Source organism: Jaculus jaculus, chromosome 13 (genome assembly GCF_020740685.1).
Source record: "Jaculus jaculus isolate mJacJac1 chromosome 13, mJacJac1.mat.Y.cur, whole genome shotgun sequence".
Taxonomy (NCBI): Eukaryota; Metazoa; Chordata; class Mammalia; order Rodentia; family Dipodidae; genus Jaculus; species Jaculus jaculus.
In genome coordinates, this window is record NC_059114.1 from 33,270,202 (window position 1) to 33,288,444 (window position 18,243).

The window sequence follows — 18,243 nt, forward strand, 5'->3', positions numbered from 1 at the left end:
TGAATACTGTCAATACTGCATTTGCTGTTATGCATACATGATGTGCATTGATATGGTAAAATTCTCTACTTCAACAGGCATGGTGGCACATGCCTTTACTCCCAGCACTTGGGAGGCAGAGGTAAAAGGATCATTGTGAGTTCAAGGCCACCCTGAGACTACATAGTGATTTCCAGGTCAGCCTGGGCTAGAGTGAGATACTACCTCAAAAAAAAAAAAAAAAAAAAAGTCACTACTTAATTTCTGAGAATCTAACAAAACTTCAATTTCTGTAATAAATATTCTCTGGATCTGGTGCATTTTCCTCCTTATCTGTTCCTAGGTTTGTTTTGTTAACAGTTGTAGTTTGAAACTATGTTTATAAAAGACATTGATCTATAGTTGTCTTGTCTTTGTGTGTGTATGTGTGCGTGTGTGTGTGTGTGTGCATGCTCATGTGTGTACTGGGGCATGTGTCAGTACAGATAGACCTGCATGCATGTATGTTAAGGCTGAGGACAACCTCAGCTGTCGTTCCTCAGGAATACTGTCCTTTTTTGTTGCACCCTAGAGATTTGCCCGTTTCTCCAGCTTTGGGATTACAGGCACAGCATTTTTTTTTTAATGGAAATTTACTTTGGAATTTTATATTATTTTCTCATGTCAGGGATTCTTTTAGCAATTTTTGCAATTACTTTACAATGTGAAGACCATTGTTAGGTCACATGCTGTATATAAACAATCAGTGGTGGCTTTGGGATGTTGTTTTGTCACATTTCAGTGTGTCTTGGAGAGCGGCTCTTTCTAATGGGAAAGTGCTGCTTCTGTTTCCAGGACACCTGACCATATTCTGTGCACAAATCTTGGGTTGTTTTTTTTGATTTTTTAAATCTTATTTTATTTTTCTCAATTTTTAAAACATTTTCCATGATCATAAAAAATATCCCATGGTAATACCCTCCCTCCCCCCACTTTCCCCTTTGAAATTTCATTCTCCATTATATCCCTTCCCCATCTCGATCAGTCTCTCTTTTATTTTGATGTCGTGATCTTTCCCTCCTCTTATGATGGTCTTGTGTAGGTAGTCTCAGGCACAGTGAGGTCATGGACATCAAAGCCACTTTATGTCCACACACAGCATTTTTATGTGCATTCTAGAATTGGACTCAGGTTCTCATGCTTGCTCAATAAGCACTTTGCTGAGCAAACATATTTTCAACCACATCTAGTTTCATTTTCTTATATGTTCTTATGTGTTATGATATCAGGGGAAAATAGACTCTCATACTAAGTTGTGCAAGAATTTATTACATTATTTACTGTAATATTTAAATATCAAATACATATAAAATATTTACTTCTTACTGATAGTAAAATTTTCCAGTGAAACCACCTGGGCCTGGAGGGATTTTATTCTTAGAAGGCTTATAAGTAGATTTTGTCTAATAAATTAGATGTGGGATGGTTTATGTTATCTATCTTTTGAGTAAGTTTTAACAGTTTCTGTTTTACAGAAAATTTATCCATTTTATTCAAGTTTTTGGATTTATGGTCATAGAGTAGTTTAGCATTGATGGTGATATTTACTTGTTCATTCCTGATATGTGTAATTTATGGATTTTTGCTTCACTATCTTGGGCACTTTTATTAATTTTCTTCAACAAAATAGCTTTGGTTTTATTGATTTTTCTCTAATTCTTTTTTTCCCGGGTTCTATTCATTTCTGACTTTTTTCAAAATAAACAAGAAATATTTATTATGTAGTACCATTTTTGGCTTAAATATGAAGACATGAAAATCTTTACAATATTTAAAGCTCATCAGAATCAGTAATTTCATATATATATATATATATATATATATATATATATATATATATATGTATGTATGTATTATTAACAACTTACATGATTGTAAACAATATCCCATGGTAATGACTTCCCTCCCCCCACTTTCCCCTTTGAAATTCCATTCTCCATCATATCCCTTCCTCCTCTCAATCAGTCTTTCTTTTATTTTAACATCATGGTCTTTTCTCCTATTTTGATGTTCTTGTGTAGGTAGTGTCAGGCACTATGAGGTCATGGATTTTTTTTTCTATTTCCGTGAAGAATTCCATTCAAATTTTGATGGGAACTGCATTAAATGTGTAGATTGTTTTTGGTCAGATTCCCATTTTCACAATATTGATTCTTCCAATCCAAAACAAGGGATATTTTTCCATTGCCTAGTGTCTTCTGCAATTTCTTGCTTGAGTCTTTTAAAGTTTGCATTGTAGAGATCCTTCACTTCCTGAGTTAGATTTATTCCAAGATACTTTTTTTTTTTGTTTTTTGATGCAATTGTGAATGGGAGTGATTCTCTGATTTCATCCTCTGTGTGTTTGTTGTTAGCATATAGGAACGCTACTGATTTCTGTGTGTTTATTTTGTATCCTGCTACATGGCTATAGGTGTTTATCAGCTAACTCTAAGTCCTTTATATATAGAATCATGTCATCTTCAAATAATGATAACTTGATCTCTTCCTATCCAAATTTTATCCCTTTTAGGCGTGTCTCTTGCCTTATTGCTATGACCAAGACTTCCAGTACTATATTAAATAAAAGTGGGGACAGTGGACACCCTTGTCTTGTTCCTGATTTTAGTGGAAAAGCTTCCAATTTTTTCCCATTTACTAATCTGTTGGCTGTAGGCTTGTCATAAACAGCCTTTATGAGATATGTTCCTTCTATTCCTAGTCTCTGTAGGATTTTTATCATGAAGGGATTTTGGATTTTGTCAAACACTTTCTCTGCATCTAATGAGATGATCATGTGATTTTTGTCCTTCAGTCCATTTATATAATGTATTACATTTATTGATTTGCGTATGTTGAACCACCCTGCATCTCTGAGATAAAGCCTAATTAGTCTGGGTGAATGATCTTTCTGATATATTCTTGTATTCTGTTTGCCAATATTTTGTTGAGAATTTTTGCAGCTAGGTTCATAAAGTTAAAAAAAAAAAAAACCAACAATGTGTTGGGGGTTGGAGAGATGGCTTAGCAGGTAGGTTCTTGCTTGAAAAGCATGGGGCCAGGGTTTGCTTCTCCAGTACCCATGTAAAGTCAGATGCACAAGGTGGCACATACATCCGGAGCTCATTTGAAGTGGCTAGAGGCCCTGGTGTGCCCATTCTCTCCGTCTTCCTCTTTCTCTCTGCCCCCCTCTCAAATAAACAAGTAAATAAATAAATTTTAAAAACAATGTGTTATAGGAACACAGTTACTCTCAGCATTTACACACTGTCTATGGCTGCTTCTGTGCTACAATGGCAAAGTTAAGTAATTACCACAAAGATCAGATGGCCCAAAAACTTACCAGGATTTCCTTTTTTATTTTAATTTTTTTTTGGGGGGGGTTCAAGGCAGGGTCTCACTCTAGCACTGGCTGACCTGGAACTCACTCTGTAGTCCCAGGCTGGCCTTGAGCCCATAGGGATCTTCCTACCTCTGCCGCCAGAGTGCTGGGATGAAAGGTGTGTGCCACCACCACACTTAGTTACTTAACATTTTTATTGAGATCTTTACAGAATAAATTGTCAAAAGTCTGCTTTAACATATGTTTTTATCTTTTCTGCATGTGGTGCACATATGTGGGGTACATATTCACATGTGTGTGAATAGGGAGGCCAGAAGTTGATATGGGGTAAAGTCTTCCTCAAATCATGTTCCTTTTTATTTTATTGAGGCAGGATATCTCACTTGAACCCAGAGCCCATTCTCAGCAATCTTTACTTTTAATTTTTAAAATATATGTCCAGATTTCTGGTTTGTATCATACTTCTTTGTCTAAAGAACTCCCCACACCTTTCTTTGTAGTGGCACTGGCTGTGAATACAGTCAGTTTTTGTTTGTCTAAGAAATGTCTACCCCCTTTTTGTTTTGTGGGTTTTTTAGCAAAATTCCTACAACATAAAATGAAACATTAACCATTTTAACATGCAGTTCAGGCACCTTGTACATTTGCAGAGCTGTGCAACTGTCACTTTCATAGAATTCTAAAACACTGTTGCCACTCCTCAAGCAAACCTCATACCCACCTAGCAGTCAGTGCCTGCTAAACAGCCACTTCCCTTTTCTTCTGGAAACAACCACTCATCTCCAGTTTGTCTCTATTGAGTTACCTATGAAGTGTTTCTTCTAAGGGCAGCCATGTGATAGGTGATGTTTTGTCCAGTTTCTTTTACTTGACACAAGGTTCACTCATATTGTAGTAAGTATCAGCAGTACTTTATTTCTTCTGTGGCTGAATAACATTCCACTGTTAGACTATACCACATTTTGTTTATCCATTTGTTAACTGTTTCCACCATTGAGAAATAGTGTTGCATTGCATGTCATGTGTATGTTTGAGTCTTTGTTTTCAAGTCTTGTGGTTATACCTAGGGGTAGAATAGCTGGGTGATATGGCAATTCAGTAGTTAACCCTTTGAGAAACTTCCAAATTAACTACTAAAGCAGCTGCATCAGAATACATCTCTACCGGCAGCATGCAAAGCTTCTTGTTTGTCTACATCTGCATCAGTATTTACTTTCTGGGTTTTGGGGAAAAAACTTAGTAGACGTGACAGGTTATCTCACTGTGGTTTTGGTTTTACACTTCCCCAATGACATGTGCTGAGTATCTTTCCATTGTCGGCCATTTGTGTATCTCTCTGGACAAATATCTATTACCTTTTGTTTTCTTCCAAGGTAGTGTTTCACTTTAGCCCAGGCTGGCATCGAACTCACTATGTAGTCTCAGGCTGGCCTTGAACTTATGGTAATCCTCCTATCTTTGCCTCCCTCTATTAACTTTTTTTGTCCTTTTTCTTTTATTTATGTATTTGTGTTTGTGTATGGGTGTGATGGCACATTTGTGGAGTCAGAGTACAGCATAAGGGTGTCTTTGCTCCATCTTTTAAAAAATTAAGTTATTTGAACATATGCACATGTACATGCACATGTTTGCACACGTGTATGCATGCCAGGGTCTCTTGCTGCTGCAAAAAAATGTCAATCCAGCTTAGGTGGCTGGAAAATTGAACTTGGGCCAGCAGACTTTGCAAACAAGCATCTTTAACCACTAAGCCATCTTTCCAGTCCCAGCATTACCTTTTATCTGATTCATTTTCCATTATTTTTTGCATGAAAGCAAGGATGCGAGTTCAGTCTTTGGATGACCAGTTTGTTAGTGTTCTTCCTTTCAAGAATGTTTTGATTATATCCCTTAATGTAATCTTCCTAATGAAATAAAAAGATGATGGGTAGGATATTGGCAGAGATTGTACTGAATCTACACATCACTTGGGGAGTATTACCCTCTCAACATCGTAAAATCTACCAACCTTTTCCTTTAATTAAGATCTTTTAATTTCTTTCAAGCATGTTTCTTTTTACTAGTGTTCAAGTCTTGCACTGCATTGGTAAGTATATTCTCAATTTTTGATGCCATTACAAATACAATTGTTTTCTTAATTTCCTTTTTTTTTGTGGGGGGTTTCAAGGTAGGGTCTCACTCTAGCCCAGGCTGACCTGGAATTCACTATGTAGTCTCAGGCTGGCCTCAAACTCATAGCTATCCTCCTACCTCTGCTTCCCCAGTGCTGGGATTAAAGGCGTGTGCCGTCATGCCTGGCAGTATAATCTTTTTAATATGCTATTGGATTTGGCTTGCTAATATTTTGTTAAAGAACCATGCAACTATATTCCTACATCCTATTCCTACATCCACATTGGTTTGTGGTGTTCCTTTTTTTTCTTTCCATTCCTCTTTTTTCTTTTCCTCTCCCCTCACCCCTCTTTTATGAGATAGGATATCACTATGCCTCCTAGGCTGGTCTTGAGGCACTCCTGTTACCCTAGCCCACGCTGACCTGGAATTCACTATGTAGTCTCAGGGTGGCCTCAAACCCACAGTGATCCTCCTACCTCTGCCTCCCAGGTGCTGGGATTAAAGATGTGCTCCACCATGCCTGGCTATTCTTTCATCTTAAAAAAAAAAAAAGAAAAAAAAAAAACTTTGAGAAAAAAATTGGTATAAGTTCTTCTTTAAATGTTTGTTGAAATCATCAGTCAAGACATTTGGTTCTGGGATGTCATGCTGGTAAAGTCTTAATTGCTAATTAAATATCTTCACTTATAACAAGCTATTCATATTTTCTATCTTGTTTTGAATCAGTGTTGGTTGGTATTCATGGTTACTAAAAGTTCAAAACATTTTCTTGGAAACAAGTATATACATACATAAACACACATATGAGTGTAAAGAAAGTGTTCATTTTCCTGAGTTGATGTATTAAGATTTATTTCAGTTTCAAAAACCAAATTCAGGGCTGGAGAGATGGCTTGGAGGTTAAGGCACTTGCCTACAAAGCCTAAGGACCCAGGTTTGATTCCCCAGTACCCATGTAAGCCAGATGCACAAGGCAGCACATGCATCTAGAGTTCATTTGCAGAGGCTAGAGTCCCTGGCATGCCCATTCTCCCCCTTCACCTCTCCCTCCCCACCTCTCTCTCTCTCTTTCTACCTCACAAATAAATTTTTAAAAATTTAAATAACCAAAAAGCAAATTTAATCCCAGCATTCAGGAGGCACAGGTAGGAGGATCACTGTGAGTCCAAGGCCACCCTGAGATGACATAGTATATTCCAGGTCAGCCTGAGCTATAATGACACCCTACCTCAAAAAATAAAAGAAAAAAAGTAAATTCAGAGCCAGGCAAGGTGGCTCACGCCTTTAATCCTAGCACTTGAGAGGCAGAGATGGGAGTATTGCCATAGATTCAAGGCCACCCTGAGACTGCATAGCAAGTTCCAGGTCAGCCTGGGCTAGAGTAAGACCCTACCTCGAAAAAAAAGTAACCACGTTACTTAGTACTTAAATTGCTTCTTATTTCTAGAAGAAAAATACTAAAAGAATCAACTAAAATATATAAAAGTAAGGCCGGGTGTGGTGGTGCATGTCTTTAATCCCAGCACTCAGGAGGTAGAGGTAGAAGGATTGCAGAGAGTTTGAGGTCACCCTGAGACTACATAGTGAATTCCAGGTCAACCTGGGCTAAGAGAGACCCTCCCTCAAAAACCAAACAAGCAAACAAAAACAAGATGTAAAAGTAATTCCCGTCACAGAAAGGAGGGGACAAAGAAATGCCAGTTTAAAAAAAATGCATGGGCTGGAGAAATGGATCAGCAGCTAAATGCACTTGCTTGCCGAGCCTGACAGATTAGGTTTGATTCCCCAGTATCCGTATAAAGCCAGATGCATAAAGGGGCATATACCACTCTGTAACATCTGGACTTCATTTGCAGAGGCAGAAGGCTTTCTCTCAAATAAATTAATAAAATATTTTAAAACGGTTTAAAATAATTAAATTATTATTAAAATTTAAAATATTTTGAAAAAGAACTATAGAAGAGTCCACATTCACCATTTGGTAGCTGTGTGGCCATGGACAAACTCAAGACATCCGAGCTTTCCTGTCTGCAGAGTAAGAGTGACCATAGTATCTGTCACTGAGAATATAGGGAAACACAGAATGTTTCTCCTCTTCTCTCTATAGCCAACACAGAAGACACCTAGGAGGAAATGTGGGTGGTGGGCAGGGATTATGTCACATTCCAAACAATCTTCCATTCCAAACAATTCCAATCTGTTCCGCAGCGGACACCTGCTGGGTGCCCTCTAAGTACATTTGCTACTGACAGCCATCTACCTGGAGAGAGCTCCGGCCCTGAGGCAAGAGGCTCAGTCTCCATCCTAACCCCCCTTTCAGATGCCAGTGACCGCTTTCTTCATGTATGTCTGTGTGTGTTCATATGTGCGAGTGTGGGCATGCTTGTGCTGCAACGTGTAGTGGAGGTCAGAGGACAGCTTCAAGGGTCAGTCCTCGTATTCCAGCTTATATGAGCAGAACCTCTTGTGCACTGCTTCGCAGACTTCTGAGTGGTTCTCCTATCTCCACCTTGTGCCTCACCTCAAGCACAGATTACAGACAGTAGCTCTACAGTGTCCAGGGTGTGTGTGTGTGTGTGTGTGTGTGTGTGTGTGTGTGTTGGTTCTGGAGATCTGAGCTCAGGTACTCACACTTTATCCACTGAGCCATCTCCCCAGTCCTCTAGTCGCTTCTTGATTTAGTGCAGGCTGGTGGGCACATTTACTAGTTTGTCATAAAAAGGACACCAGAGACCATCAGAGAAGATGATCAGGGAGAGGTATGAACAAGAAAGGAGATGGGGGAATGCTACCTTCCAGGAACCTCCACCAGTTGGGGTAGGGCTAAAAATCTCAAACTTTTAGTCCTGCCTCATGCTTTCTGACAAGTAGATCCCATTCTGAAGTTACCTAGGGGCACCAACCCCCAGTCAACTGATTAGCTTATAAAAGGACAACACATTGATGATTCCAAGGATTTTAGGGAGTGCCAGGAAACAGAAATGGAGACAAGTTTCACAATATTGTTACTAGAGTCTTAGGCCCTGGGACTTTGACTCTGGTAAGTCCCAAAAGAGCAAGGTCTGAGCTGGGCCTGATGGCATACACCAACACTTGGGAGGCAGAGGTAGGAGGATCACCATGAGTTCGAGGCCACCCTGAGACTGCATAGTGAATTCCAGGTCAGCCTGAACTACCTTGAGGGAAAAAAAAAATAGCATCTGGCCAATTGCCCCAGAAATCAAACAGAAAATGTAAAACTGGGTTTAAATACAGAAAGAATAGGGGAAGAGGTAACAGGTATGAATTACCAAGTAGTCCTGCTCAGAGTGAGTGGTGGAATTAATCATATCTTGCTTCTGGTTCTACAAGTTGGCTCACATAGAATCATTACTGGTCAAGATTGGAGAGGGATCTGGTGAGATGGTTCAGCAGCTAAAGGCACTTGCTTGTAAAATTTTTTGGCTGGGTTCAATTCCCCAGTACCCACATAAAGCCAGATGCACAAAGTGGTACATGTGTGTAGAGTTAGTATGCAATGTCAGGAGACCCTGGTACACCCATTCTCATTCTCTCTCCCTCTCTCTCTTGATAATAAATAAATAAAATACCTTTAACACCATAGTTGGATAGTGCCTATAGGGCATGACTAATCTACTTCGGGTTAGCCTCAATTTTCCTCATGGGGTTGACTGCTCCTACATAGTAGGAGAATATTATCATGGGCTGATTTGTCTATCAAACTTGCCCAAGGAAGCTGCAGGTTTATGACAATGTCTAGAGACTGCTAGATGCTGCTGTAGGAGCCTGGACTAGGACTGTCGTCACAGCCTAATTCCTCTTTTCTTGATGCCTTCAACATTGAAGGCAGATGAGAGAAGTCAGAAAATTTCATGGTCAATCTGCCTTATATCATCTAACTTCTCTCAGTTCAGCCAGACCCACTGGTCACCCAGGAGACCTCCATTTGTGCTACTGACTCACTGCTGTCTGCTCTGAGGCATGGTTCTCTCCTGAGTTTCCTTGGAGATAGCTTCACAAGTCTCTCAAATTTAGTGAGGTACCCACCCACCCCCAGAATTAGTCCCATGCTCCTCCTCTCTCAGGGGTCATGGTTTTGTTTTGTTCTAGAGACCTAAGGTTTCCAAACTCTGTGGTTCCCTTTTAGCCTAGCTGAAAGGGGAAGAAGAGGATCGCCTCAAGGAGGAGGGAAAGGAGGAAGAGGAAAACAAAACCAACAGCCAGTACAGCAGAAAGGAACGCATGTCTGCCTGTCGCCATCCCTGTGAAGCTAGTATCTGGAAGCCCTGTGCTCTGTGCACTCTCCAGCCCTGCATCAGCTCCTTACTACTCCATGGAGGCCATGGAACCACGGGCTTTGCTGGTCCTGCTGGTGGCCACAGCTTGGCACGGTAAGGTCTGAACTGGGAGTGTTGGCAGTGTACCGGAGAAGACTTGGAATCCCTGACTTTTACTAGGTCCCCTCCACCACTCTGTTTCTATCTCTCTAGCATTGGAATATGGATTTGTTGAAGGGAAAAGAAGATGTACGTGGGGTGGAACCAGCCTGGCCCAGGCTGTGAATCTATCCAGGCTCAGCCTTTGACTCACTGTTGTCCTGAGAAGTCACCTGATGCTCTCAGGATCTGTGTCCACATCTATTCATTGGTGGGTGGGAGGTGGAGATAATGGACCATATGAAACAATGCTTTGGGAAGTTTCCAGTGCATACATGGCCTGGGGATCCTGTTACCAGACAGATTCTGGTGTGGCAGATCTCAGGAGCAACTGAGATTCTGTATTTGTGACAAGCTCCTAGGAGCTGCTGTAGCTGCTCTTGCCCTCTGAGTGGAGAAGTCCTGGTGATCCTATCAGCTCTGTAGCCTGAAGTCCATGGTTAGGTAGGGCCTAGTTCAGAAAGACCCAATGAAGCAGTGGCCTTTTTTGGGAGGTTTGAGTAAGGGGTCAGAGGGAAGGACCAGAGGTCAACCTTTCTGGGCCACAGCTCTGGAGTAGTTTGACATGAGATAGAAAGGCTTAGGGTTAGAAAGAGGCCAGGAAAGGCCGGTGAGGGTCTACCCAGCCAGGGTCCTCCTGGACACTCTCCTCTCCCACCTTCCCACTCCCCAGGCAGTAGCAGCTACTGAGAACTTCCATCTCAGGGGGTGCCTGACTAAAGATAAGAGCTGGTGTGAGTGGTCTGCAGGCCCAGCAAGCACATCTGGGCTCCAGTTGACCTGGCACACATGTTTTATGTTGTACTGCCTGCCTATGCAAAGGGGCCTCGGGGCAGCCTCCCTCAGTGTCCCCATAACATAAAAGGTCTCTGGGAAGTTGGTGCAACTGGTCCGTGGTAAGGTAAAGACCCACAAAAGATCCTTTGCTGCCACAGTTAACCCCATTGGTGTGACTGCTGGCTTTTTCCTATTGTTATATAATTTCTAGCCATTTGGAAGTATAGATCCTTGGCTGGAAAGATGGCTCAGCTGGAAGAATGCTTACTGAATAAACATGAGGACCTGAGTTGTAACCCCCAGCACTTAACAGAAAGGCAGGCATGTGGGCCTGTAAACCCCCAGTGCTGACAGAGGGAGGCAACCGGAGAATCTCGTCAGCCAGTCTAACTGAAGAACAGCTGTTTTCAATGAGAGACTGCCTCAGGAAAATAAGGTAGAAGAGTAACAGAGGAGAGAGAATACCCGATGTCCTCCCCTGGCCCCTGCACTCATGCACAAGAGGTGCACACATGTGCACACACAAGTGCACACACCATGTACATGCGCTGCACAGACCACACAATCACATACACAAAAAAGACAGGATGGATGGGAAAATGCATGTGCTTATGTTCCCAAATTTTAAGGTAGAGACTTAACTGGGGGAGACTATTCTAGAAGATTTTCCTCTGCCTGTCCAGTGTCCAGCTCCCGGAGAAAAGAAGGTGGGAAATACACTCTGAGAAACCTAAGCTTTCAGCTCAGCAGACTGGTGGTGAGTGGGCTGTGAGGGCTGGAAGTGGTGGTCCAGCACTCAGAGGTAGAGAAAAGCCAGCTTCTCCTCTCTGAGCAGGATGGGGCATGCCCCTGGGTGAGGTGTCCCAGGAGTATTGAGGGGTGCTGGGGGAACTTCCGCAGCCTGGAGCTGATGGTAGAGGGAGTCATGCAAGTGGGAAGTATGGTGCATAGAGAGAATTTGGGGCTGCACCGAGAGGTCAAGAATTGACAAGCACAAAGGGTCAGTGATCTTTCAGTGCACAGCCTCTGGGGGGGGGGGGGGGGCTGGGCGGGCTTTTCTTCCTGCCAGCCACAGCAACAGGGGAAGTTGGTGGTGAAAATGGAGTGTGTCAGCTGTGTCCTGCATGAATATCCAGGACAGTAGGATAGAAGGAAACACGACAGATGCCTCTCCCTGACCACACTTCCTGACAAGATAGGGCAGAGCAGAGCAGCTTGGGGGAGGGGAGGGAGATGAGGAGTAGTATGAGACAGGTGAAGAAAAGAAAACTAGCAGAGAATCACAGAATCCAAGGTCATTACATGTGAATTTTTTTTTTTTTTTTTTTTGGTTTTTCGAGGTAGGGTCTCACTCTAGCACAGGCTGACCTGGAATTCACTATGTAGTCTCTGGGTGACCTTGAACTCACAGAGATCCTCCTACCTCTACCTCCCAAGTGCTGGGATTAAAGGCATGAGTCACCATGCCTGGCCTCCCTGTGATCTTTAACAATTAAAATCTTTAGATATTGGCCTGCCAGGCCCAGGAAGAACATCAGAAATATGGCATGAACGGGAGGCCAGAGCTTCCTGTCCCCTTTCGCTGAGGACATTGGATTATTCCCACTGAATAGATCACCCCAGCAGGTTAGCAACCTCCTCATGTGAAAAGGGCTCACAGGATCCCCAGCCCCACTGGTGTGAGCCCCGTCTGAGCCCTGACACTCCGTGAGAGTTGCCTTGGATGCTTGTCACTTGTTCATGCTATTCACACTGCACGGGAGGGCAGTGCCAGCCCTGGCAGTTTGCTCCATTTCTAGCTGATTGGAAGCTGCATGTTTGTGATTGGCTCAAAATCAGTGCAGATGTTGAGCCAGGCTACAATTACTGGAGAGAGGACTTTCCAGTTCTGGGCACCAGCACAGAAGTGGAGTGCCCACTAAGGGATTTGTTGGGAATACTGGATAACACTGAGAGCCTGAAGTGGAGTGCCCACTAAGGAGTGTTTGTTGGGAATACTGCATAACACTGAGAGCCGGAAGCCCTGACATGTCGCTGTGTCCCCATCAGCAGAGTAGGAGGCTTGCACTCCAAAAGGGGGATGGCAGACCCAGATCTCACAGCGCAGGGTTCCCCGATACCCAGAACTCTGTCCTTCTCTCATGGGGTCTCTCACTGTCTCAAGAGGGGCATTGGTCAGGAGGGCCAGGAAGCAGAAGTGAGAATGCCTCTGATAGAAGTACCCAAGCTGGGCGGAAACCCCGGCCAGCAGGGCACTAGCAATGGATTTCCGCCCACACAGGCTGGGTGCGCCTGGCAGCCCCTTGTAGGCCTGAATGCTGATCTCACTTCCCCCTTCACCCCTATTTCAGGCCCTGGAAAAATGCTGACTCTGCAGAGGCAACTGGCCTTCTTCCCTGAAGGACTGGCAAGGGTTTCAAGTTCTGCTTTCTCCATCAAGCAAATTTTCCTTAAAAGAGATTGGCTTCCCAGAAAACTGGCAAGGCTGGGGACAGATGGGTACCACAAGTAGCCTAAACATAAACATCACAGCTGGCCCTCCTGAATCTCTTTGTTTCTGTTTTTTGCTAGCAAGTGCCCTGTGTGGAGTGCATGCCTGTGTGCAGGTATTCATGCACAGGCATGTTCGTACATGTGGAGGCCACAGATGGATGGATGGCAGGAATCTTCCTCAATCACACTCCACCTTATTTTTTCAAAAATCCAGATCCAAAACTCATCAATTTGGCTTAACAAGCTAGTAACTCCCCAGGAATTCTTAGTGCTGAAACTACAGCTGTGGGTCCTGGCATTTTATATGAGTGCTGGGGTCCAAACTCAGGTCCTCACGTTTGTGTGCAAGCACTTCTCCCACAAAGCCATCGCCCCAGTGGGTCTTTTAATTTTTAATTTAATTTATTTTTTATTTATTTGGGGGGTTGAAAGTAGGGTCTCACTGTATCCCAGGCTGACATGGAATTCACTATGTAGCCTCAGGATGGCCTCAAACTCACAGGATCCTCCTACCTTTACCTCCCAAGTGCTGGGATTAAAGGCGGGCACCACCAAGCCTGGACCTAATGAGTCTTTATATGGGGGCAAATAATGTTCCAAAGGCATCTAAACTGGTTCACATGAAAATAAGTGGGTGTGACAATTGTCCTCTCACAGGTAAGGAGACTGAGGTATGGGGCTCTGGGCTATCCTGCCATTCCAGTGGTGGACGACGAGAGGGAAGTTTTAGAACCTCACTTTCTTCCAGCTGCGCTAACATCCACATGCCTTTCCCTCTTCCCAAGGAATCCATTCTCCATTTGCTTGTTGAGCTTAAGTGAGGCTCTGGGCTGGGTGCTGCAGTTCTGGCCTACTTTGTACCCAGAGTTAAAAGGTTCCCTTCTTGTTGGGACAGTGATCCCAGTAGGAAGGACTAAGGCAGGAGTCTGGACCCAGGAGGAACAGAGCCCATGGGTGAGGCCAAGAGGGATCCCAGGCCTAGTCTCAGAGAAGGGTCTCCTAGGTGTCAGATGTGTCAGTCATTCCTCAAGCAGGTCCAGGAGCTAAACGAATGTCCGGGCAGCAAAGACTTGTTCAAGGTGACTCCCACACCAGCACCATCTCAGCCAAGGTCCTGAGCAGCTCTTCTCTCCTATCTGCCATCCCTTTCAGGTCAGGGAGTCCCGGTCATCGACCCCAGTGGCCCAGAGCTGGTTGTGGAGCCAGGCACAGCAGTGACCCTGCGGTGTGTGGGCAACAGCAGTGTGGAATGGGATGGGCCCATCTCTTCTCACTGGACCCTGGATCCTGATGCCCCCAGCAGAATCCTGACCACAAGAAACGCCACCTTCAAAAACACAGGAACCTATCGCTGCAATGAGCTCGGAGACCCTCTGGGGGGCAGTGCCACCATCCACCTCTATGTCAAAGGTGAGAAATCGGAGCATGCCCCGCCAGGCCTGGTCCAGTAGGCTTAGCTCTGTTGCAGGAGAGCTGATTCTGAGTGTCTGCACTCACAATAAGCCAGCTATGAGTCTGTGGAGTGCTGACCAGAATGACTTGTTGCTGTCCTCACAAGAGCCATGGAAAATAGATGTTATAATTGTACCCATTTTCTAGAAAGTTAGAAGGGCTGAGTTACTTTCCTGAGGCCACACAGCATCAACTATCCCGGGGGCACCTGACTTCAGAAGCCACTTTAAAGAACCCCCCCAAATGGTCTCAGTACAACGTGACCGCAGCCTTCTGCAACCCCCATCACCAATGTTCCATTGTAACCCTGAACCCCACTTCCTCTATTCACCAGACCCTAGACACCCCTGGAATGTACTGGCACAAGAGGTGACTGTGTTCGAGGGCCAGGATGCCCTGCTACCCTGCCTGCTCACTGACCCCACAATACAGGCTGATGTCTCACTGGTTCGTTTGAGAGGCCGACCAGTCTTGCGCCAAACCAACTACTCCTTCTCCCTCTGGAATGGCTTCACCATCCACAAGGTCAAGTTCATTGATGGCTGGGACTACCTGTGCAAAGTCATGGTGCGCGGTGTGGCATGGACATCCATCAGCATCCGGCTCAAAGTGCAAAAGGGTGCGTGGGTAGGAAAGGACCGGTCAGGCATGAAGACAGGAAGGAGAGCTAGCAGTAATGGAGGACAGAGCTGGTGGGGTTGCTCAGAGGATACCTTCTTTTCTCCTCTTCCTTCCAATCTTCAGTCCTTTATAGGATGAGGAGTGTTGGGCAGGACTCTGAGCATATGACCCACACTGACTAGCTAACCAGGGCAAATGGTCAAAGAGCACACGGGGTGGGCCACTTCACCATGTGAGTGCCCTCCTCACACCCTGCGGTGTTCCTGGGCCCCAGTAGACTGTATCAGAGTACCCTTGAGTCACAGCCGTAGACTCAGAGCTCTATGGATGCTGTGTATCAGGTGCCATGCTAGTTGCCAGAGATGTCACCTTTCTAGCCTGGATATTATACTGAAGAGCCAGACCAAAAACTATATATAATTGTGCAGAAAGACACATCTGGAGATGTTCCCAGAGGAGCATCTGGAGAAAGCTGGGAGGTGAGTTCTGCTACACACAGCCTCACCGAGTTGAGGGTGGTGGTGCGCATCTGTGATCCCCTCACTCGGGAGGCTAAGCAGGAGAATGGCAAGTCTCAGGCCAGCCTGAGCTGCATAGTGAGGCCGCACCTCAAACCCACAAGCTCTAGGGTTGTAGCTCAGAGGAACAGCACTTGCCCAGCATGCCTAAGACCCCAGGCTGATACACACCACTGGGAATAAACAGGCAGCAAGGACAAGTTGGCAGGAGAACAGCCATCATTCCAAAGCATAGAAGGAAAGTATTGCAGGCATGAAGGCGAGTATTAGGGGCCTGTGGTGGGCAAGGAGGCAGTGGGTGGCAGTGCACTTTACATAGGTGGGTGGTCTGCTGCAGGCTCAGGGGCGTGCCGTGGGCTTTGATCTGTATTCGGAGGGTGATGGGAAGCTGGCCTTCAGGATGGATAGGACTCCAAGGTGAGAACAGGTGGGGCTGGGTCAGTGGAGAAGGTGAATTTACCAGGGACTCTTTGGGAGACAGGAGGAACTAAAGTATCAAAGCTGCCTCCATGGTTTGGGAGGGGAGATGGAGGGACCCTAGCCTGTAGCCTGGCCCATGGTGGAGAACAGAGCACCACTTGGGTCTCAGTGCTCAGGGAGTTTGTGTCCAACCTTAGTCCTCCCAGGGCCCCCAACCTTGACACTGGAGCCTGCAGAGCTGGTGCGAATTCGAGGGGAGGCTGCCCAGATCGTGTGCTCAGCCACCAATGTGGACTTTGACTTCAGTGTCTTCCTCAAACATGGAGACATCAAGGTCAGTCCCCAGGGGAGGAGGTTGACATAGAGAAGTCTGCTCACCCTCTCAGAGGCCCCATGAGAAAAGACCTGAGCCTCACCCCGAGCTAGCTCTCTGGGCAGGGGACATGGCTGTGGCCCAGAGACCAGAGAGGAGGACTGAAGACCCTCTTGACTTTTGCCCCAGCCTGTAGAGCAGTCTCTTCCAACTGACAAAGAAGTTCCTAGGCTCTCTTCAAAGGTGGCAACATGCAGGTTATTTCAGAAAGACCTCTAGCAGAGGGAGGAGGAGGGTCCTCGGGAAGTACTTGCCCCTGCTGCCTCCAAGAATCCCTGCCAGGCCCAGCTCTGAGAATTTGCCTTGCATATCTATCTACCCTTAGTCAAACCCTGGGCCAGGGGACCAGTATTTGTCCCATTTTATAAAGAAACTGAGGCTCAAAATTCAATCTCTTGCTAAGGACAAACAGATATTAAAGACTGAGAATGACATTTACTCCTAAACAAACTTGGTATATTTTCTCCATTTCCTTTGGCTACAGCTCAGAATTGCTCAAGAAACTGACTTCCATGATAACCATTACCAAAAAGTCCTGACGCTCAACCTCAGTGATGCAGGCTTCCAAGACGCTGGCAACTACTCCTGTGTAGCTACCAATGCCCTGGGCACCCACTCTACCTCCATGATCTTCCGGGTGGTGGGTGAGCATCAGAGGATGGGGAGGGCCTACAGAAGTCCACGGAGTGCAGGGAGGAGGAAGCAGATTGAAGAAGGGGAAAGTATGGCTTGGTCTTGGGTGGCACCCTGGAAAGCTTCCCAGGCCCTCTCTCCCTCAGAGCCCCTTTGGAGATGGCCCAGTAGCTCCCTGCTGCATTCCCACTGAGCCCAGTGGCATGATTATGGGGAAAGTATGGGGAAAGCCCTGAGGCTTTCAAGCTGCAACAGGTCACTGGGCCTCAGGGTACCAATGGAAGGGAACTGTGTGCACAGAGCCCAAGGGCAAAGAGCATAGTCTGGAGTTACTAAGAAATCGTAGCAGCTGAAAACAAGAATGTCAGAGGTGTGAGCTGTGGCCACAGGGGAATGGAGACAAGGCAGAAGCCAATAGTGAAGGAGCTTTAAAGTATGTGGAGAATTTGCTTCTTTCCCTGGTGGGAGGTCCTAGATGGTTTTAGAGAAGAAGGACTTGTACTGTACACAGAGTGCAGAACACACAGGTTCTTGGGTGCCATTCCAACTTGGCCCACCCCAACCTCTCTGTGCCTCTCCTAAAGTGGGGGTGTTAACAGTAAAACTTAGAAGAGGGTCTGTCTAACTACATGGGGGTACACCACATAGTTACAAGGTACATCCTGCCTAACTCTAGAGGAGATGTCACGTGAGCAGGCTCAGCCTCACGCTGGGTGGAGGCGACGGAGTGGAGTCTAGGGGGCGGCCATGACAGCCGGTGTGAGGGCTCAAGCTGGAAACTGTATAAGGGTGTCAACACTGTGGGGATCTAGAGGAGCCATGCAGTGACCTAGCAGTGATCATGGGCAGAACTTACTAGCTCTGGAGGTTAGGGATGAGAGGCTTGGGGTGTCCTGTTGGCTGCGGCTGGGGTGATTGGGTGGGAGCCGTGGCCATCATTGACTGGGAGCCCTAAAGCAAAGCACAAGTTTTCAAGGGTGGGAAGAGGCTCTGAGTCACATCAGTGTGGCTTGACCATGGCCACATGTTGTGGGTTCGGAGAGTTGGTGAGGAGGGAGAGGAAGT

At 45.4% G+C, this 18,243-nt stretch overlaps 1 protein-coding gene across 1 annotated transcript in view; it reads left to right on the forward strand.

The window, feature by feature from the left end:
- The first annotated feature begins 9,609 nt into the window (after nucleotides 1-9,609).
- Csf1r (colony stimulating factor 1 receptor) overlaps nucleotides 9,610-18,243 on the forward strand; it is a 28,145-nt gene continuing 19,511 nt past the window's right edge. Inside the window, exons 1-5 of the mRNA XM_004664770.2 lie at nucleotides 9,610-9,846; nucleotides 14,314-14,571; nucleotides 14,948-15,232; nucleotides 16,370-16,506; nucleotides 17,030-17,189. Of these exons, the coding sequence (XP_004664827.2) occupies nucleotides 9,789-9,846; nucleotides 14,314-14,571; nucleotides 14,948-15,232; nucleotides 16,370-16,506; nucleotides 17,030-17,189 (898 nt within the window). The 5' untranslated portion in view covers nucleotides 9,610-9,788. The remainder of the gene's footprint in view (nucleotides 9,847-14,313; nucleotides 14,572-14,947; nucleotides 15,233-16,369; nucleotides 16,507-17,029; nucleotides 17,190-18,243) is intronic.